Source organism: Ascidiella aspersa, chromosome 5, assembly GCF_963924565.1.
Source record: "Ascidiella aspersa chromosome 5, kaAscAspe10.2, whole genome shotgun sequence".
Lineage (NCBI taxonomy): Eukaryota > Metazoa > Chordata > Ascidiacea > Phlebobranchia > Ascidiidae > Ascidiella > Ascidiella aspersa.
In genome coordinates, this window is record NC_139451.1 from 22880086 (window position 1) to 22903357 (window position 23272).

At 37.1% G+C, this 23272-nt stretch overlaps 2 protein-coding genes, 1 long non-coding RNA gene and 1 other non-coding gene across 4 annotated transcripts in view; 1 reads left to right on the plus strand and 3 right to left on the minus strand.

The window, feature by feature from the left end:
- LOC146145451 (uncharacterized) overlaps positions 1–23272 on the minus strand; it is a 119721-nt gene that overhangs the window by 57593 nt on the left and 38856 nt on the right. The window lies entirely within an intron of this gene.
- On the plus strand, positions 1674–1748 carry Trnaa-ggc (transfer RNA alanine (anticodon GGC)). Its single transcript has one exon. It is a non-coding gene; the product is annotated as a tRNA-Ala (tRNA).
- LOC146145456 (acyl-CoA:lysophosphatidylglycerol acyltransferase 1-like) lies at positions 4610–9999 on the minus strand. The gene is made up of 8 exons (XM_083390307.1): positions 9858–9999; positions 9286–9391; positions 8677–8786; positions 7284–7388; positions 6573–6730; positions 5923–6035; positions 5660–5774; positions 4610–5215 (listed from the first exon to the last, which is right to left on the minus strand). The coding sequence occupies exons 1-8, from the start codon at positions 9957–9959 to the stop codon at positions 4933–4935; spliced, it is 1092 nt and encodes a 363-aa protein (XP_083246433.1). The 5' UTR covers positions 9960–9999; the 3' UTR covers positions 4610–4932.
- LOC146145457 (uncharacterized) lies at positions 13904–19161 on the minus strand. Its single transcript, XM_083390235.1, has 4 exons — positions 19041–19161; positions 17903–18487; positions 16423–16632; positions 13904–14516 (listed from the first exon to the last, which is right to left on the minus strand). Exons 1-4 carry the CDS (start codon positions 19105–19107, stop codon positions 14317–14319), a joined length of 1062 nt encoding a protein of 353 aa, XP_083246361.1. The 5' UTR covers positions 19108–19161; the 3' UTR covers positions 13904–14316.

Sequence of the window (23272 nt, forward strand, 5' to 3'; positions counted from 1 at the left end):
CATAATGGAAATATTGCAGTTTTTATGACTAACTTTTACCCAGGGAGTCGAAACGTTTGCTTTTTCCGGTTCAAGTTCTGTTCGCGTTCAAGGATTGTTTTGGAAAGCGGTTCAGATCCGGTTTCGGTTCGAAGCAAATTAAAACTCTGGTTAAGTTTCGGTTTGACCATAAGTAAAAGGTTGCGTTAAACCTGAAAATGTTGGTCAATAAATGTTGAGAATAATGAGTAAATTTTAACTCGCATTAAATCTAATTTTCGTGACATATTAATAACCAAGTAGCTCATTATTGAAATATCTGAAAAATTAAGGCAATGGTTTATTTAGTAAATATTAGTTTTTTTATAAAATTTCGAAAATGTAATAATTTTGACTCTCCTTAAAATCTTACAAAAAACGGTTCAGGTTTGGGTTCGGTTCGACTCCGCGGTTTTAAGTTTAATTTTTGTGTAGTTTAGGCTTAGAAAGTTCAGCGATAGCGAGTGTTAAGTGCTTTATTAATTTGTAGCGATAACTGTAAGGTTTGGTACTGAAGGGGTAAGGTTACTTATGAATATGATTAGAACACTTTGCCTCGGTGAAGTTTCCTTACTCTTCAAGATGGGGGCAGAAGTTGTGGACAGTTGTTCATATCACTGTTGTCTGAGTCTGATACAGGTCCACACAGTATTTTTGGTTATAGGCCAGCAAGCAAGTCGTAAGCCTCAAGCGATATTTATATTCATATAAAGCTCTTGCTTTTATAGAACTTTAGAAGATAAATCTACACGAAAAAGGCAACATAGACAGTATGATATTTACGTAATCAATAAGTACATTATTCTAATATATTGCGTAGGCATAACACGTGATAAAGGCGAGGCAGCACAGCGTTTTTTTTCTTGCTTTTCTTTGGCACACGGAAATAAATTTTTATCCTAATATGGCTTAAACTAGTGGTCTCCAACCTTTTTAATAAGCGACCCCAATTTATAATTTACATTGCGACCCCATTTTTTTTAGATAGAAATAAATACTGTATATAGTGTATATAATAATGGTGGAACTAAGTAACAGGAGCAAATATGTGTAAAATATACACATTTCCAGAGAACTGTGGCTATATATGTGCACCAAAATTATTACTTTTAGGTAGTTTTATTTAGGTTATGAACTTAAATTTAGCACACGAACTGAAACAAAAAAATATTTTGTTTTAACAAGTCCGATGGTTGCGCTTGCATAATGTCCACCAGTTTTTGAAAACGCGGCTCCACTTTACATAAGCATAACGGTAATGCTCTACTTCCAAGCGATTTACGATGTTTCGTTTTTAATATGATCAGTGCGCTAAATTTCGTTAAACAAAGATGTGTGGTTGAAAACGGAAAGAGTAGTAGACTCACAAAATTGGACAGAGTCGGGTAAGTTAGTTGCATAAAAGTCCAAAAATAAATATTTATTTGCTGAATTCTTTGTAAAATAGCAGCTCTTAAGAGCTAAAAATACCTATTAACAAAATACATAAATCGTACTAAAACAGTAGGAAACATATGTACACACATATATGTGTGTACATATGTTTCATTGTATTATGATATGATACTGGCGATCCCCTTCATTATGAAGTTGCTTGTACTAACAGATTGAGCAAGCATTGGCGTATGGTTGTTTCTCGACTCGTTCCCTTCTGAGCCTGCATAGCTCAGTTGGTAGAGCGACGGTCCCGGCTTGACCGGAGGTCGTGAGTTCGAACCTCACTGCAGGCTAGTTGTTTTTCTAGTCTGCTCTGCTTGCATCATTGATCGACAGATTCGGTGAGTCTGCAATGGCTTTTCGGTGTACTAAAACAGTAGGAATGCGATAAGTTTGGGCGACCCCAGAAAAAATTTAGGGGACCCCACTTTGGAGTCGCGACCCACAGGTTGGAAACCACTGGCTTAAACAAAGGTCCTGAATTCACATAAACAGTAAACAATGCTTACGGATACAGCTTTTATCAAACTGAATATGTGTCATAACTCGCGGTTATTTCACTAGGAGAAAGCTTTTGTCAGAAATGCTGTTTTTGCAGTTTTGGCAAAACTAGTTACTAAAAAAACGTTTTAGAAATTTTCCGTTGTCGCGCCGAATCGTTTGCCAAGCGAAAAATCGCTTGTCGCTTGAAACCTGACCTTGGAGTGCAGTGAATACGTTCTGCTGTTTGTGTAAATTTTTTGACTTTCCTGTTTGTTTTATGAAAAATACGATTACTTGAGAAGTTTGGTATATATTTAATGCTTTCTTGGGGGCAAATATGCGAAATGACTGGCAGTTTGTGTAGATATACTTATTTATTTCTGATTTGCCTTTTTTTGCAGTCAAAATGGACGAACTTTTTGTTAATAAGGTAAAAGAGTTAACTTGTTTGTATGACACCAGTTGTCGTGATTGCCACGATCGTACTGAAAAGGAAAACTGTTGGCAGCAAGTTTCAACTTGTTTAAATATTACAGGTTAGTAGTTTGGACTAAATTGTTATCAGTGTGACAGTACCTATGTCTGCTAGATACCTTATAATATTTTTATTTTATATGAACACATTATCAAATTGGTAAAAAGTTAATAAAGTATAAAAGCAGCAACAAAAATTCCAACCTTACAAACATGCATTGATCATGTGTGTTAGTCATTTTTGATACTTGAGTTTATAGGCAGTACTGTAGTTATGTTCAAAGTACAGTTGTAGAATACAATCAGCAGCACTTCAAACAGTAAAGAAGGCATCTATATTTTGATATAGTAGAATCTAAAACATTTAGTGTAAGTCTTTTCACTTTTTTTAATGAAAGATGCAACAGACAAGTGGAAGACGTTGAGAGACAAATATGTCAAAATAAAAAAGGAACAACAACATTTGATCAGGATCAGGCTATAGTCCAATCCACAATTGGCCATTGCTTGGAGCAGTGGCGTTTGTTGAGCCATTTATTCAACCGAGGAGGTATTAGCTTTGGTTTATTACAAATAGCTTGGTTAACAGCGTGATATAGGGCGTACTGTACAACACAATAAATTAAATATTCATTGGTGCTACAGTACACCTTTTGAATTTCAGTGCTGTGGTATGCTTGTACGTTTTGTCAATGGGCCTACGTTTTGTCAATGGGTACGGCTTAACTTGCCCAGTTATTACTACTTTACCAGACATTGAAGGTCAGCCGTAGCATTAAATATAACTGATGTAATTTGTTACTTACGTTTTTTTGTTAAATGAGCCCCAATTTATATATTGGGGGTAAATCTGATATCCCTCTTTGTTAAAAGGGTAAAACATACAAAAAAGGTTTAAGCGCCGGACGCGGCCGTTTATGAAAACTTTTGCGGCCGTGAATGTGTTTACGAAAATAGAGGTGTTGGCGGCCGTACGACGTTCATACAAACTTGTTTTCACCTAATACGCAAATTGGAATTTTTAAACATGTATAAAATTAGGCAGGGTTTTTACGTTATAGACCAGGCGAACATAAGTTTTTAATTGCTGGTCACCAGATTTGTTAAGAGCATTGAGAATGTGAGCAGGGGCGGATCCAAGAGGTCATCTGGCCACGAACCTCCAAAAAATACTGTAGCCTATTTTATAAAATATAGAAAATGGCCTCTTTCCCACTTTTGTAAAAGAGGCGTGTTTTCCCTGTATCAGAATATGGCTTGAAGCAGTCACGTTATTCTATATTCGCGATAATTAGGTTAATTGGCCTATAAATGCAATTTTCCTTAACCGTAAACCGAAGAGCGAATTTCTAACTTTCGATGCCCAGTAAAAATAACTCTTAGCAAGTAAAATATACCGTGATTTATTTTATACAATGGGTTTAGGACGCACCTCTCTCATACTCCATTGAAAAAACAGCTATTTCTTCATTGAAACTAAGGCCGTAATACAATTTTTGAAACGTCGCAATATTTTAAGAGGGTTGGAGTTTGAATTTAGGTTTGGGTGGTGCCAGGGTTAGCATTTTTGTTATAATGTGTACACTTATACATAAATAATTCGCGAATGCATTCAATGAGCTTAGTCCAGGCCGAAAAAGTTAAAGACCCGACTTAAAGTTATTGAAATTAGTCGGATTGACCGTTTTGCGAAACTGAAAGTAAATTCAATCACACATTATCTTGCAATCGTTGTAGTTCTAGTTGTTGAGCTATGATTGAATTGAATATATAATCCGGAAATCTATGTAGAGTAACAGTCCCAAAAGTGAAGCGCACATTTTAACATTTGGTAGGGCATTCCTCTTAAGCCTAATCTGACATTTATGTTGTTTTAGGGGATACCCTACTAAAATACTTCTCATTAATGGTACAATAAAATTTACATCACAACCTCAAAAATAAAAGTTTGCAACAAAATGCTTAAATCCTACTTAAATCAAAATACTAAAAAACTGCTTAAATTTTTTATCTTTCACTTTTAATCAACCACAATAGAAACTCAATTATGTAAATTAAATTAAGCATTTTAATCTTGTTATCCTCAGTGCTTACTGGTAAGACTATACTTGGGTCAATTCCAGGCCCAATTTTTTACGGTTTCCTTCCTGACAAAACGTGTGAATTGCGGGGCACATCTTGCGGATTAAAGGTCGGGATTTTTTTTAATAACTTTGTAAATATAGCAATTTTTCTCTAATTATAGGTACTCGGCTGTATTCTATGCAAAAAAAGTCGTTACAACAAAGCACATACAAACGAAGATGGTGTATCGTAATAGCCATATAGGGTTAACGGTTATGCCGCTTTCCTATTAAATTAAACCCATTATATGCCGCCGTTTTGCTTAAAACTTTCACCATCGTAAAATGTATAGTACCGTTGCCTGAAGGCTACACACTTGCACATTAGCCAGGGAAACATGCTGCATGTAAAAACATGCCGCACAGTGAATAAACTGAATATACTTCCAAAAGCGGGTCACAATACGAACATGTACCGGGACACAAACGCTGCAAACTGGTAAATCAAAACGTACGTCAAAATAAATAAAATAATGCCGGGATTTAGCAAACGGCGGTTGTACAAATCGCGTCGCCTCCGTTTGATTTTCATCGCCGAAGTGGGAAAAGAACCGTTCTGGAAAAAGTAGCCCAGCAGTTGCTCTTTTTCCTCGTAGAGCTTGTACATCCATTGCGTTAAATGCCGCTCGCGTTCTTGACGGTTTTTCGAAACACTTAGCACTTCGCTAGCCGGGAATACCCTGAAATTAACACGAATAAATTTATTTTCAGGCCTATAAAACACAATGACCTATACTGTAAATCAATGCTGATGCCACCATAGAAAATAAAATCGACAATTTTTCGAATGTTTGCTTAGCGTTTTAAATTTGATGAAAGTTTTGTCGTTCCACGCAAGAAACCAGTACGAACATACCGGTACTAAGAAACTTGCTCCAACAGTTTTCAGCTGTTGAGAGAATATTGGGCTTGGGGCCTTAAAGCTGTACAACACCATCATTTAATTACTTCTTGAACCGTTTAATCACTTATTTATTCCTTAGTGTGTATGTGGGTGAAAGGGTCATAGGATTTATAAATCAAACGATTTATACGGGTTATATGAAAAGTTAGACTTAACTGACTATAAAATTTTTCATCCTTCGTGTCGCAATTTAAATGACAAAAATATTTACAAAACTTGCCTGTAATGTAGTTCAGTTTCTTGCACTCCATCCCATGCAAAGATGAACTTAAGTGGGGAGACTGGTGCTTTGTAGCCAATAGTTACGTCCACAATCCAACCTAACTTAATTGAATCTGAACACAAAAATGTTCGATTTAAAACGAGGAAAATTATTCAGACTGATCTGGTTTATCAAATATATATAAACCTACAGTTAGTCAATTAGTATATATACAAGAAAATAATATTTGCATAATTTTATGTGAAACGTATTAAAAATACCTTTCTTAGCATCCATGTCGTATCGATTAAGTGCGTTAATTATTGACTCCGCGGCGCCAACGTGTGGTAGCGTGACGTTGTTCAATATCGGAAGTCCGTTCTTTCTTGCGTATCTTCGTAAATAAACACAAATGACAACCCACAGTTAAAAGTGGAGTAACGCGAATATAGACCGAGTCATGTCTGTGGCGAGAAGTTAAGTAATTATCAGGTTTATTGCAAGATTTGATCTCGGGCGAGAGTGTGTGTAAAGTACACGCAAAGGTGAGTACGCCAAAGCGTTTGCAAAACTCTCTATAGTTTTTTTTCTTGTGCCTCATGCATCTATTTAAATCAAATATTATAAAATGTAATTAATCAATAAACAAAGCAACAAAATGTTTGTTACGTTTTATAAAATGCAATATTCATTATAGCAGTTTGCTACCTCCTGTCATTGTCCCTCAACTCTTTGTGCCCCCTTACTCAAGTTTTGCGGAAAAAAAGATTTAGGCAATCGATAAAACTGTTGCTTTTTAAGGCGGTTTGCAGTAAGATTGCATGGAGCGTCACTGTTGCATTATGAGCAATATTTTTACAAGAGGCCACTCATTTAGAGATTTGCAATCGAAACATAAACGCAGCGGCCGAGTCACAGAAAAAAGCTTTACCTCTGGCTGCTTTCTTTTCGTTTATAGAGGAAGCCACCCTCGGGAAACAGGACGATCCACTTGTGCTTTCCCTCGACCACAAACTGGGTAACGTCCTTGTGAATTTGCACGCACGGGTCGTACTGCGGTCCTATAACGCTGGGCTGGCTTCTGTTTACCTACAAAGCAAAAATTATTCATTAAAAGAGCAAGGTTGGTCGGTATATTAAATGCCAGATGTCAAGCAGTAGTATCGAGTGTGAAAAACTAGGGCGATATAAGTGTAGATCCGATATCTAATCTATTTGGTTTTATGTTTTTAAAGTTATTTTTTTTTTTGAAAAATAGAATATTCCCAATATAACTAAGTTTCAAAATCCCCACACATCTATTTGTCTTAGTCATCCGGAAAATGTTACGTGCACAAGTTTCGATCAATTTGCTTAATTGGCCATGATAATTACGTCATATAGCATAGGTTCGTCAGTACTTTGCCTTACACATAGGGTGTCGTTATCGGAATAAAACAGAAAGTATCGGACAATTCTAATAGTCGGTTAGATTGTTAGCATGATTTAGTTCGAACGTGGATTTAGCTCCGTTTATAAGAGTGGCGTAAATGCTTTGTAAAGTTCATTAAAAAAATACCTATGTATTAACGGCCACATCTTGCAACCTCCGAATCGTTTAACATAAAATAGTCATGTAAATGCTTAAAAAAATGGTCGCAACCTTTCGAACGAACGAGGTCCCGTGGCAGTAGCTGATAAATCCGAAGTGAATGTACTTGAACCACCATTCCATGATGAATGTAATTTTGTGAAGCACATTGCGATTCTGAAAGAAAAATAAAGCGCTGTTATATTTTAAAATGGCTAACATAAACATTTGTTCATCAGGTGTTTTAATCAATATATACGTTTTTTTGACGCTTTTCGAAAAACGCTTGCGTAGCTTGCCTTTGTTATTCAGGTCTATTGTATATAGGACACATGTATTTGGTCACTTATGTATAAAACTAACGGTGGCCTTAGATTGGCTGAAAGCCAAAATGTTTATCGCATGTACGATGTAGAATAAAGCAAATTTCAGTCGCATTTTTCTAACCGCTTGCCTAGATTACATTTCCTTTCATTGTTTTGCGTCGAGATAAACGCAGAGCTGCGCAACCTTAATCCACTTGCGGGACACAAACAAAGCTAAAACGATTTTGCAGCACACGTACGAAATGTATGTCGATCGACAATAGACAACTTGTTTTGGTACAAACTAACGCCAGCCTTAGATTCGTATAAAGCTAAAATGTTTTATCGCTTGGACGATGAAGAATGTAGCTGTTTCTAAAAAATAACATTTTAGTCGCAGTTTTCTAACCGTTTGGCTATATATCAAGGGTGGCCAACACGCGGCTTTTTACCCAGTTTTGTGCGGCTCTTACGTTCATGTTGCACTTAGTTTTTTTTAATGTTTCGATTTCGTTCGGTTGAGTTGTGGATTTTTGCTGGTTCCGACTCGGACGGTTTGCCTTAGGCCATTGTGTTATTGTAACATTTTTAAAACAAGATAAACGACAAAAGTATGCTCAAATATTATTAATAAATGCCATTATATTGCGAAATGTGCGTCGCGTCTCCTTCTGAATTAAAATTTTGCATATTTAACCAAAAAAGCACGTTTTTTTGCGCATCGTGCGATCGCTTTGTGGCTGTGGTCAAGAAATGGAATGATAGGCTATTCTTTTTTCTATGTGTGAGGTGTGGCTCTTTGCGTTTAACCAAGTAAGAAATGCGGCTCTTGGTATCTGGCTGGTTGGCCACCTGTGCTATATACCATTGTTTCGTGTCGAGCTTAGCGCCAGGGTAACCTCCTACTGTCATTTTACAGACTTTGATTCTTCTTTTTCAATGAACAGATAAAAACCAAAACGTTGAATAAACTTTAGGAACGATATAGTCTCAAACTCAAAGTAATGTTATAAGTTTTCTGATAGAACTCTATTATCATGATAGAACTCTCTTGCCATGAAAATATGTCTTGAAAAGCGTGTAATTTGACATCCTTGTGAAGCATTAGAGAACCACAAAAAATCGACATTTAAAAATTGTATCCCTATAAAAGTACGTACCTGAAATGCAGTAAGCAACAATGGAACGTCAATCATGTTCTGATGATTCGGCATTGCTAAAACCACATCGTCATCTGGAATTTTCGACAAGTCATCTCCGCTTTCATAAACTACAAAATGTTAGATGTTAATATACAGACCGTTTAGAAAATATAGGTACAAAACATGAGGCACGATATATTTTTCGCCGGATGAACATAATATAAAATATATATTAGTTTTATCAGAAACAAAACCTTTCTTCTCGGTTGCAAATTTATTCACAAGTTTGGCCGAGAACAGCAGTTTTTTTAAGTTGTTTGGTTTATCAAACAGTGGGTCCAATGAGTCGCGAAAGCTATTTCAGGTGGGTCGTAAAGCATTTCTAAATGTTACAGTTCTCTATTAGATCGGGAAATTATGCATTACCATTACCTAACATTTATGCATCAATATCACAAATACGTAACTATTAGATGTGTCGTGTCGCATTACCTATTTTAGTATGTACGCCAGTAGACGATGCAGGTTTTATGTAACTCAGATATTTGTTTCGTCATATTCATTGTGGGTCGCTAGTTTTGTTTTACATTCACATTATTGGCAGCACTGAAGAAAATCGACACTTACTGATTTGTCCCGGAAGGATTAGGTGTAGTGCCCCGAGTGCAACAGCGAACTCAAACAGTTTGCCTTCAAGCTTCCAGTACAGGTCGAACGAGAAAAGTCGGATGGGCTACAATAAAAAAACTGATCGCTAAACATTTGTATAAAAAACGCCTATATTGTATGAATATACGTAGTAAGAATAGCAAAGCCCATACAGGAATAAGTATTATTTTAAACGTTTATTTTACTAGTGTCTTACTACAACTTACAAACCATTATGCTCCACTGTATGAATACTTGCTTAAAAAATGTAAGCGCACTTTCTAAATATAGTATATAATTTACAACTTTTCGTTCGTTGTTTTTTTTTTAAATACAACAAGAAAACAGAAACACAAAACGCGCTTATCAGATTTATCTGCAATTTTGGCGGTTTCATTGATTTTAAAAAGATTAATAAGGATCAAGAATGTCGCATCAACATAAAGTACAAATTTTTTCGTAAGTAAAATCTTAACTAGAATGTTAATATACATTAGCGAAATAAACTACTCGTATTACAAATGATATGCAAGTACTTTCAAATGACTTACCTGAAGCACTAGAAACCAGAAGAGATAAACGAAAGGACTAAGTATGTTTAACACTAAATAAACGAAAACCAACGCCAACGCCGGAGTCCTTCCGAATATCATGTTTATTCAGGAAAAACCTTAGTTGGGTCACAGTGTATTAAGCGCTAAAAACATAACGTATTTTCGGTATTTTAATATTTGCTGGAATTCTTAAAAAGGTAGAATATTGCAACGAAATAGTAATTTTATAAACTTAAAAAAAGTAATACCAGTGTTGTAATGACTCAAGCTAATACCGACTTAAGTGTACTAATTTGATTGCCTTTCAATGACCTGACTTGACTTAAGTCTTTTGACCCTCTTCTTGACTTAACTTAAGTCTTTTGACCCTCTTTTTCACTGGACTTAAGTCTTTTGGGCAAATGACTTGAGTTGGACTTAAGTAACTGAGTTAAAATACGTAGGTTAAAATCAAGAGTTTTTACAAAATGTATTTTATGAAATTGATTTCTTATCTCAATATCTGCACGTAGAACAGTTTACTAGCTATATTTGTGTTTTTGTTATTTTTAGTTGAGATGTTGCTCATTATCGGACGAGGTTACCATCTTTATTAGTTAACGTTTTGTTTGTGTACTAATGACTTAACTTAAAGTTGACTTGCTTTAATAATGACTTGACTAAGACTGCTGATATTTCGCGAAAGATTTGACTGGTTCTTCATTTAAAAAAATGAATTGTTAAACTTAAAAAAGGACTTGTCATTTAAAATGTCTTGTGAACAATAATGCGTAATAGCTCAAGGTTGCTTTATTTGTAGGACTCTAACCCCAAAACAAAGATTCCCTGCCACAAAAAGCGTATTTTAACGAAAGTTGTTATGATTGGATGTCTGATAAATACATACCGCAGCCATTACAGAGCCTTGGCCGCCTTAGCCGGTTCATATACCTGTACAACAGCCGAACTGTAGTAAAATGTAAAAAAGGTTGGGAGTTGGAATCGACTTTAAACAAATAGTATTGCACATGCATATAATTTTATGCAACAAGATTACGACTCATATTGCAACTTAATCTTTTTTTAGAATTCCACAAACAGCGTTTTTAAACCAAACTGTACCAATCAATGTACCAGATGTGTTTTTGTTTTAACGGCGAAGTTCTGTGAAACAGTTGTTGTCTTAGAAAACCAAAGTTTGTTAGGTAATCAACCTCCCCAAAGTCAAAGAGAAGCATTATAGCCTACTATTCCCAAAACGACAATAAAATACGATAGACAACATTGAACGAAATGGCCTTTCTTCTAAATCTAAAATCCAAAGGTTCGGTATTCCCTGCAAATTACGCAAAGTCTCCAAATCTGGCTGTGCCTTACAGTGTGGCCAATTCTATTAGCCTGTGGGCAACCGAAATACTTCCTGTCCCACCATTATCAACGCCTCAAACGATAAAATCACTGGTCTGTATAGTCACTACTTATTATCAGACCAAAGGTTTACAGCTGCAAACTTACAGCAACAATGGGCAAATGCACCACGACTACGTCGGTTAACTGATAAGGTCACTGGTTGCAATCACTGCTGCCTTGCCTCGCGTAATCACCATATGCGGTGTAATTCTTGTTTTTACCGCCGAACTGACACGGTTCATTTAGTTCGACCAACGACTGTAATAAACTGGAAACAGCAGCTGTTTAGTTCAATTTCTGTTTTAGCGGGATAAAGTCCGTGACTGAATTGACCTAGTTATCAGAAAAAATCCATGCTCTAACAACAGCAGCACATGGCATCACAGTATGCGTCTATCAAAGGCCCTATTGAATTACATAGCACGAGGTTTGAGGGTGCTGTGTAGACTCAGACTGCGTAAGCTTTAGTGAATTGCTCGCTGACAAAAGCTACAATGCAAACTAAATCAGTAAGACTAAGGTCTTCGATCGGGTTGACCAGTTGTACCTATAGATGCCAGCTCCTTTGAGCCTAATAGTCGTGAGCGCTTTGTAATGATACAAATAGCAGCAAACTTCCGTTGTTGTGTTGATTAATTATAGGCTAATGATATGCCGGGTGCGTCTGTTTTTAATGCTATATTAGCTGGTTCGAAATGCACCACTATAGTTTAAAGTGCCAAATTGAGGCAGGGTAACTATAACACTGTCTGCTTAACAATACAAGTTCCTTCTATTGTATACTTTGCTTGCTGCATATTCATAGCTTAAAATATTTACTCACCCTTTACAAAAATTAGCTTTAGTGACAACAGTCACGCACAATTGCTTGTTAAATTTCGATCTAGATTTAAGCGCATGCCCTGAGGCAGAACAAATTCAGCAGCAGTATGTATACCAATTACCAAAATGTACAGTAATAAAACTAATAACAAAATCGTTATTGCCTTACGTTAGACAATCACTAAGCAGTAATTAGTCAAGCCATGTACCATTGTTTGATTTTCTTTTAACAAAGAGAACTGCCTCTTTTAGCGTTCCATTAGATTCTAGAATACATGACCTGCAAATACGGTTGTTAATGGACGTTAATCTTTACGTTTTAACTTCTTATAACTTGTTGCACTTACCTAGAGCCCTACAAAGAGAGCACTTTGTATAAGACCTGACACTTAAACTAAAACTGGCTATTAAAGCAACGCAATAAATAATATATTTTTGTGAGCAAAACTATAACGCTACCTAGCGGCATGAAATATATCGGTATACCGGTATCTAGTTTAAATTGCTGTGGATGCAGTTTTTTTATTCGGCGTAGCCGTAAGAATCACAGCAGGGCGACTTGGTCCGGAAAAAAACACGAAAAGCGCATAAGCATTGTTGCTTACCCAGGTAATAAAAACATTTTAACTATTTAAATATTTATTGTATTGTAACTAAAAATTTTCCCTTTAATTGATGTGCTATTTTGGTTGGTTTCTAACCTATTTGCGTACACTGGATATGATGGTAAACATTGCAGCACATTTATTGTTTCTTTTCTTAGCTTTCGTCAATTGACTTGTTTTTAACTCTTGGGTCCAGACTAGATAACAAACAGGCGACGTACTAATACAATTAATATTTTGAACATATTTTGTTAGAACCACTATGCTAAGCAGGTTGCAAGGTTACATTTGACATGTGTCTAGTATAGGGGGCCTAAGCAAAACAAAGCAATACCATTTTCTACCAACAGTTAATCCACTTGAAGCTAAAAATAATGCCCCGTGGAGCCCACAATATTAAAACAGGGGCAAAATTTGTTCACGAAAGCCCTGGCGGCGGCCATTAGTTGGATTTATACTGGACTCATACTTTATAAACCTTCTTTTTTTAAATTGGTCAGTAACATAAGCTTTTAGCAGCAATCCGACTAAATCTATTTTGCGTTTTTATTTCGTTTTAGGGGTTAATGTGTTATTTAAACAATGAAAAGATATTTCCCCCCGAAAAAATGTGAATTAAAAAACGCTTTGGCGCCTTCTCCTTGAATGTATATTAAGACATTAAGACTCTATTTTTTTGGAAAGTAAAAGTGTTTTATGACGTCATCTCTAACAAATTAATACCAGCCATGTGAAGACACGAACATAAGTTTTCCTTGGGGATTCGCGTATATATTTAACAACCGCTGGTCTAGGTCACTTTAACGCAAAGTGCAAAATCTATTGAATTTGCGCAAATTGCGAGGGGGCGTGACCCAACAAGTTCCAGTACACCTGATCTAAATGTTTTGAATATTTAGTGTTGTATTGCATGTGATTAGGTAAATTGTTGACCCAAGCAAAACTCAGATTAAGCTTTGCAGCACTTAGAATTACACTTTAACTTACTTTACAAAAATGTAAAGGTTATTGGGGCAGATCGTAATGGGAAACATTCCACGAACTTAAATTAGGTAGCTTTTTATTGCGTGTTTGTCATTAGCTGCTCTGGAAGAATGCCTTCGTGTACCTGTCACCGCAACTATTTATTCAAGTTTAGAAATACGAATCAAACCAAAAGTGATGTACGATAGAATGGCAAGGTCCCAAACTGTTATTAAATTTCAAACAATATTAGTAAAGATAAAATACCGCCACCAAAAGCTTTATTAAAAATGCATCTATTGCTGTCAAGCAGTTACACATTCGTAAACGATAACAATTACGCAGCTGTTACAATAAAATTTCTCTTTAAAATGAGTAGCGTACACTTAAAAGTTTCTATACTAGTAGAAAAAATTTGAGTTAGCTTTATATTGAGATTTGTAATTGACGTTTTTATGTTGTGGCATCAATAATCAAATACCTGACTGTTAATTTTAATTCTATCAAAAAAATAACAAAATTGTTCAAACATGCATAAAATTCCATGCAAGACGAACACAATTATGACTAAATTATATTTTACGGTTAGAAGCCGCAAAGTCAGCTGCAATTCATCGTACGAGAAAGCGGGTATTTGCACGTGAAATTTTTCGGAACCACCTTCGTTGTGCTAAGCTTCAACCGTTAAAGGGGCAGCTCAAAGGCACGACACAGCTTCCGAACTGGTCCAAAAGCTTGTTATCCTTGCAGACACACTGGTGGGTGCACGATTGTCGGTGGCACGGCGCTTGGCTGATGGAAGTCATGCCGCTTCGGTTGGAAGGACAGCTCGGTACACATTTCACGCAGCGGCACATCTGGTCCGGGTTGCAGTGTGCTTGGAAAAATAGGAGAAATGTTAGGGCCCAATGCATTGGTGTGATTCAGCCGGTTCGCACCGGTTCTGTAGAACCGTTTCGCGAAATTTTATGAATTCAGCGAACCGGTTAGCATTGCTCGTTACTGTCCATGGATTTTTGCATCTTAGCTGATCAAAATAGCTCACGTGTTTTTCCAAATGTGGATGTTCTCTATGTTTATTGATCAAGTGCTAAATGTACACCAGATGGTTATAAAATGTATAGCTAATTTCATCCAGAAACAACATTTACCATGTTGTACAGCAGTAGTCGGCAAAATGTGGGCCGCAGAGCCATTTTTAGTGGGCCGCAGGTTGCTTTTGAATAGCTTGGTGTTATCACGTAGTTGTGGGTCGCGTGATAGCCGTACATTTTTTGTATTTTATTTTAGAAATTGGTGTGGCATATAATTTTTTTAAATTTCTCAGCTTGGAAAGGCCCACGTGCCAAATGTGGTCTTGAGAGAATGGCAAACTATACTTTTACCAACTTTAACTCTATGTAAACGCAAAAATTTTCTCGCTTCGCGCATATATTTTTCTTTTGTATTATGTTTTTGACATTATGGCATGGCAGTTTAATGGCACTGAGAACAGTACTTTGGACACTGTTGTGCAGGCTAATTTGAATGGTGAAAAACGGATAGTTTCATCATTTAGCTTTAATTTACTTAACTTTTCATTTTTGTTATTTCTATTATTCCCTTGTATGACACCGTGTTAATGTAGCCTATATGCCCGCTGCTCAGTTTATTTGCCGAAAAATATGACTTTAGTAACAGAAGCGGCTGGAAAATATGACTTTTGTGATAGAAACCGCTGACAAAAACATTGAATCCCACTACTGGCCCAGTGGTTCTCAACCAGGGTGCCGCGGCACGCTTTGGGGCGCCATTTCGAATGCCCAAGGGGGACGAGAGATATTTGAAAATCTTTAAAAATCTGATCACTGCTCAAATTTTACAACTTTTTTTGTAAGATAAAGATGGAATAAATTTAATTAAAACTTTTTACGTTATTTAGAGTGCTGTTCCAGTTCCGCTTATTGTAAAATTTTCTGAACTAGCCTAACTACGGGAAAAAAGTCTTGTAGAGGTGCCGCAAGATATTTATTATTTCTGAGGGATGCCGCAAGCCATAAAAGGTTGAGAACCACTGGGCTAGGCCGTTGCAGCTTTGTTTGCGGGAGCACAGCAATTCCACAAGGTTAGGTTTAACTATATATTGGATAATCTATATTGTTTTTATTTACGGGAGCTTTATTAATGTACGCGGTACAACGTTATGATATGTAATATAATGAAAAATGAGTTTTTTTCAAGTCACGGAATTAGGCAATTGTGCCTCATGTACAGTATGTGTTGTATATTGTTCTATATTGGTATGATACAAACGGATGACAAAAACGGATAATAATTTGGAATCAAACAATAATATGGCTATTCTATATTGTTTTTATTTCCGGGCGCTTTGATAATGTCCGCTGACTATGCAACGTTACGATAAGCATTATGATAAAAAATGTTTTTTTTTTCAAGTTATAAATTAGGGAATTAGGCAATTGAGCCTCACTTATGTGTATATTATTCTATATTGGTACGATATAAAATGATAACTAAATCCGATAAAAATTTTGGAACAAATAATAATACCGACATTGGATCAACGTAAATGAAACTACATTCGGAATTAGGCTAACATTAGACTGACAACGCTAGGTGGCAATGGGAACTACAACGAAATAAGACGTAAACCGCCAGGTAAAGATTCAAACAACCTCCCAAACTATAATCCACCTTCCTGGCAAATTTGTCAATTACAACCCAAACTGTAACCCAACCACTGACCATTGCAAACTCCTACCAAGGGCAAACAGTTCACTTACGGTTATGATGGCACTGGCTCGGGATGACGCACTTCGTGTGCTGTTTGTCCCAAACCTTTCCGACCGGACAGGCACATCCCGCTTTGCATTCGTTTGGGCTCGCGCAGTAATGGATGTGGAAGCCTGTTTGGATGTGGGTGCCGCAGTCAAAGTCTTCGCAGCCGCGCTTGCACGGCATACATTTGTGGTACACCATCCCGTCGGAACAGCCTGTCGATATAGAAGAGATCGAAAAATAACAGAGGTGCTTTTTGGCTGTTTGAAACCGATCCGAAAAAACAGAACAGATATTTCGACCCGATTGACCACAATATTTATATAAGCCAGGGGTTCTTAAACCTTTTTTTTACTGCGGACCCCTAATTTTTTTTTGGATTTGCATGGACCACGGTATAGGCAAGGAATTTCCAAAAATGACGTCACAATACAAATAGACTTTATAAATCTGCTGATTTCGGTTCCAAAAACGTGAAAGTGAGACGGAGTCTTACTACATTCAGTACGAAATGTTTTTTTAATTAAACTTTTTTCCTTAAAAAATTGATTACTTCTTAGAAATACACTAATAATTTAACTAAGCCTCTATGAGCCCCTAAAACTACCTCACGGACCACCAAAGGGTCCATGGAAATAGTTTAAGAACCGCTGATATAAGCGAATTGTCTTACTATAATTATACCCCTCAGGTGTCTTTCGCGAACCATGCAATTATAACGTAATCTAACTACACGACAAGGTAGTGCAGGTAAACACCATACTCTTATCAGCTATCGAATCCTAATAGATAGTAAATTTCAAGTCTACACGTCTATTTACAATGCAAATAGGTTATTTTGCCTAATAACAAAACGTTCCGTGGCACGCTTGTGGACGTTTTACAGTGCTAGGATCACTGGCCCACATACTGTATATCTAAACGTGGCTCTTTTCAGGGCAGGATTATTCGCTCTTGGCGCCCTAAGCATTTGGTGCCCTAAATTCATTACTATAGCCCATAACATTTAGTTTCCCTCTGCAGATACAAGTAATTCAAAATATAAATGGACGTATTATAAAATATAATTTGATTTTTTTAATAACTTTGTAATTAAAATAACTTTGCATATTGTTTGGCGCAGAAAAAAATATCTTAAAAAAATAGTTAGGGTAAAATAAACCATTGTAAATCCCAAAACAATTTTTTTGTTATAACCGCCTTCCCATATGATAACCGTATATAACTCTCGCATGCATGCACGCATCGATTTTTGTCATATTTTTTTATACTTTTTTGTTAAAATATTGTCATCTTGGGTACACTATGCACGGATCTGTAATATAGCCTAGCTTGATATTAAATTGCAAAGCCAAAAGGTCGAGTAGATCGACATCATCTTAATTAGGACGTTTCAAAACGAGCTTGTATCATCTTCAGTTAATTTGTGTGTGATTGTCATTCTTATAGCCTTAAAAGATAGCCTAAACATCAAAAATGGCTTACTGTGGTGACATTGAGTTTTGCTGACGCAGTTGCTGTGGACGTCACTCCAGTAAAGACCTTCAGGGCAGGTGCAGCCTGCCACACACGGAGTGACCGGGTCACTTCTGACAGGCGAGGAAACGATTTGAATAGGGTCGGAGTGACCACTCGGCTTGTTGCTTGGAGATGAGTGAGAATGGCTACTGGGATTGGTGTCTTGACGCGAGTGAGAATGGCTGCTGGGGTCGGTATCTTGATGCGAGTGAGAATGGCTGCTGGGGTTAGTGTTTTGATGTGGGTGTGGGTGAGAATGGTCATCCGGTTGATTGCCTTGCGAGCGAGTGGGGCCATACGGAAGACGATAGGGATATCGTCTCCGTGGAAGGTATGGCCTTCGTGGTGTAAGGAGCCAGTAGAATCCAAGTAATCGCAACAATCTCGGGTCTAGTATGGGAGTGTTTGGCACAGGTTCAGGCATAGGGTTTTGAGCTTGGCGTTTCGCCCTAGTCGGCGGCACATTGGCAGCTCTGGAAGCCTGGTTAGCCACATCTTCGCACTTCATCTGCATTTTGATACAGTCGCTGAACACTTGGTTTCCTTTGCATTCTGAAACGAGGGCAACAGGTTGCAAAGGAACTTTCAAGCTAGCATTGTAAGGCTGGTCAGTATTTAGAAATATTAGAAGAAATGGCCTGTATGTTTTAGACTGCTTAAACTCCCGTATTTTGAAAATATCTATCGGGGCTTTACCAGAATTAAACCGAAATGTCTAAAATCGATAGTAAAATAAAATAAGATGTAACATTTTTTCCCAGTTGTGACAAAATTAATACCACTTTTAACTTAATAATTTTATAAAACACTATCGGTTTTAATATATGTTACCGGTCGTTTGAAATGTCACTTTAATAAAAAAGATTTACTCAAAATGGGGTAATTTTAAGCATAGAATATAATTTTTCTTAAATAGCAATGTAATTAAGCAACCATAAGGCGGCAAAACACTTGTAAATCAGCTCAGTTTGTGCACTAAGTCATATAATTATATTCGCAGTATGGTTGGAAACGGTCATGCGATGTATTATTCTACAGTAATTACAGTAAAACTTTAAGCTTTGGAAATATAAGCACAACATAATTCACACGGAAAACAAATTACCTTCATGAGCGAGGTTCCGTTGTGCAAGCGTGACCAGCAACAGGCAACAAAAAAATAATTTTATCATTATGCTTTTAAACGCCGCTAATCAAAGTAAATCAGTGGTAGGACGTTATACAGAACGACAAAAAAAAACAGTTTCGTGTATTATTGTGAGCAAAGTACACTCGCTTTATAGCAGGGCTAGATGGGGGGTTGTCTATGAAGGGAATTACCGTTTTTCAATTTAGTTTAACCCAAATCTGATTTTTGAAATTTACTATAATAGTTATATGTATAAGCTTAGTTTTGCAAAATAATTAATTAGGATAAGCTTTAAAAACCGTCCGTAAGTTTGATGATTATTGCAACATTTTTATGACTAAACATGTTAGAAACCTCTATACTTGTTGTAATATGCGACACTTCACAGGTTATTCCGATACTGATCCCCGATACTTTTCGAAAAAACTACTGCGGTCATATATAATACCTAATGACGTTATAAATATGCCCAAACAAGCTAAATGGATTAAACTACGTTTACATGTCATTAGGCCTTCAATCCTCAAACGTCAGCAAGTTTTATTTACCCCTTATTATTTAACACATTTTTTTGAGAAATTTAGTTTTTAAGGTAGAAATCGCTGCCCTGGATCGCAAATTTTGGAATTTCTATATCAATTTGGTAACAAATCGACAACGATTCCACTTTAGTATCGGACGAGTACCGATACTACTACTACAAATATCTTATTCAATCCGATCCAATTTTGCTGGACATGCCGGACATGCCCAATACTAGCAATGGGAGTGGCCCAGGTTGGTACGCGTAAGTGTTGTTGAAATGAACTGCACGAAACCACCCGTTTATACTTGCGACTCAACTTATAGAACATTCGTATAGATTTAATAAATCTCTTTAAGGTTATTTTATACCAAATGCTTTTTTTGGCTTGTAGATCAATTAAAATTAACCGTTTTCTACGACAAAACCAACGACAAACAAAGTAGGTATCGAAGGAAAACAACGAACCTCCAATATACGCTCCAGAACGCTTAATTGTAAGACTTAATTATTACCAAGTTTGATAAGGGCTGAGGCGCATCAACATATAACCATCCTATAGCCTATATGCAGCGCATTTTCCGAAAAAGCCACTCGTTTTCCGAGAGATCTGTATTGCCTCAAGTAAGCTTTTTTTGTTTCTTCTGTAACAAGACTTACCCTCAAGAGGCAGGTACACATGAGCTCCCAGAATCGACTTGCACGGACTGGTGCTGCCCGGGGCTATAGGAGCCTAGAACCTGGCGCACATTGTAAAATTACGTAAAAGGGCATGTGTAATAGCGAATACAATCACGGCAAGACCCTGTAATAATTAACAACCGAAGCTCATTTAAACGCGCGTTTTTTAACAAAACTTTAGGCAAAAATTTTTTTGCAAGACTACACAACAAGTGATTCTTCGACAAAATTATAAGCTAATAGATTTTTTATATTAGTAAACCTATATGCTAAACATGAGAGTTGATTAAAGACATGCATGTAGAGTCGGAGGACGCCTTAGGCCTTTTAGTTAGTTCGGTTCAACACAATTATAGCGTGTGTTTACGCTGTCGGCTCGTGAATTGCGCGAGAAATAGCTTTTCTCTGAACCAGATTAACTTGTTTTTGGCCGCAACCTAATTGCACCAGGAAAATTCGCGCCGGGTAGATTTCGTTTAGGCTGATTGTCCGGAAACCTGTCCAGGGTCTCCAACACTTGCACTGATCGCTTTATGATGAGCAATTGTGCAAATGCGCCGCAACGAAGCATTTGTGCAGTCAAAACATGTTTCTCGCGTGCTTGCAACACGCAGTTTCAAATAAAAAATCATCACATTTTTTCGGACCAATTTTAACAGTAAACCCGGTAAATAGTTTTGTACTATTGGTAAAATGTTATGCTAACGTGCACGGCAAAGTCTTTTTGTCGCGGCCCAAAGTACTCTTTTCAGACCTATTGAAGGCCCACTACGTAAAACCAGTACTAAAACAGTGGCGCATTCAGGATATTTGTGTTTAAGGTAAAACATTACACGGCGCCTTAATGCCCAAAACACTGTCATGCCCATAATGTAAAACAGCGGTTCGTAACTGGGGTGCCCCGGCGCCCTGGCGTGCTAATTCTAATGTTTAAAACGTGCCGATAGGTATTTGACAATCTTCAAGAATCTGATTTTTGCTCAATTGGTAAGCTTCTTGATAGAGCTATTTGTGTACGATTGGAGAACGAAAATTCCAATCGGGGTGCTCAAAATCTATTAATTATTTTTGAGAGGTGCCGTAAGCCATAAAAGGTTGATAATCACTGATATAAAACATATAACAAAAGTAAGGCTAAACGCGCCAAGCGCGAAACTTTTTGCGTTTACATATAATTAGAGTGGGCAAAAAATATAGTTCGAGAGGCTCTCAGGACCACATTTGACATGTATGAGTCTGAACCACGCTGAGACAATATAAACATTCTTAGCCACACGAAGTTTTGAAATAAATTGCAATCAAAATACGGCTCTCACGCGGTCCATAACTACATGATAACACTAAGTTATTCAAAAGTAACTCGTGGCCTACTTAAAATGGCTCTGCGGCCCACAGTTTGCCGACCACTGTGCTAACTCGTCTAGTTTAGCAAGCAAACACTGTACCCCCAACGAAACTCATTAATATTTGTGTGTTTTCCTAAAGAAAACGTTCCCCGTTAGGTGGTTTCTAAATTCGTTGCAATTTTATTTATCCTAATCCAATTAAATAACTGAATTTAAAAATAGACTTAACATAAAGTTGGTAATAAATTTGTTCCTGTTACCTTTAAGTGTTGGCAAATCATGTGTTTTGTTTTTAGACTGTGTTTCAGGGGACAATATTTAACGCGATTGTAAGGCTTTGTATGACTTTTTGGCAATTTTGTTGTTGGAAACAAGCTGTAGCCTAATGCCAGAACTTGATGTGCATGTGTGTTTGCCTTGTCGTGCTGTCCAAAAAACGTCTTGTTTCAGCAAATAAATTTGAACCTCATCCCAGGCAGCTACTTTGGGGATCGCGTCCTGAACTACAGTCTGCGAAAATTAGGAGTTCGTCCGGGATTTTTGCAGGTGCGACTTAGGCAGACGACCTCTTCAAGATGTAGTGGAAATGGACCAGATATTATAGGCAGGTCATGGGGCTCGCAGGTGATGACCTGGTAAAGCTCGTGTTACAGCAGCAGCAGGCCCAAAAACTCGAGAAACCAGCTGTATAACGTCACTACCGGCACGCCCGTGAGGTAGCGACAGAAAGCTCAAAACGTGCGATAGCAGAGGTAGCTGTCGAATAAATTTGAAAGTTAAATTCGATCAACTTCATGTATGTATCCCCAACTGCTTTTTAAAATAGGTTAATGTCACTTAATGTCTTCGAATTTTCTGTTATATTAAATTTATATCTCGTTAAAATGTATACATCGCAAACTTGTTTTAAGTGGGGTGAAGTGTTGAATGTAGTTTCTTTAAATTTTTGCTTTAAATTTGTTTTGTTGAAATTAGCGAATCGCAAGGATTGTTTTCAAGAGGGAATAAATGTCACAAATTTAATTATCGCAGCCTTTTGGTAGCGAACTATTGAGCGATGCGTTTGGTGTGCATTTGTGTTTGCCTTATTCTGACTGTCTTACGTTTTCTCGAGAAAGTAAAGTCAATCCTTATCATCAGCAGCTATTTTTTGGAACATCGTGTCCGAACTGTAGTCTGCGAAAATGCCAACCAAGGTATGCAAAGCAAATCGAAAGGGTAAACATCGAGCTACTTTGCTTCCCTGAAAACCGTTTAAAACCATAAATAAACCCTGTAATATATAGGGCAAACGTTGTGCAAACTGATTTAACTTGATGCAACTTTTCTCCAGCCGAGTTGGTTTATAGGAATTCAACGCCGACTACAGTCTAAAAATAAAGTCGAGTCATACTCTGGCGAAATGTGCCGATTCCGCCAAGTCCCGAGTTCGGCTCAGACTCTACAGCAATCTACTTAGAAAGGTGACAAATAACTTATACATGGTTGGCAAATATTCCACGATATGCTATTTTACTTTTTTAATTTTCAATTTATACTGCGCCAGCGCACTTTGGGCTCGGGACTCGGATAGTTTTACGTCGCTTTACTCGAGTCCGAGTTCAAATTCTCGAGTCCGAATTCGACTTCACAGCCCAGCTTATTGCTACCCGTCATGT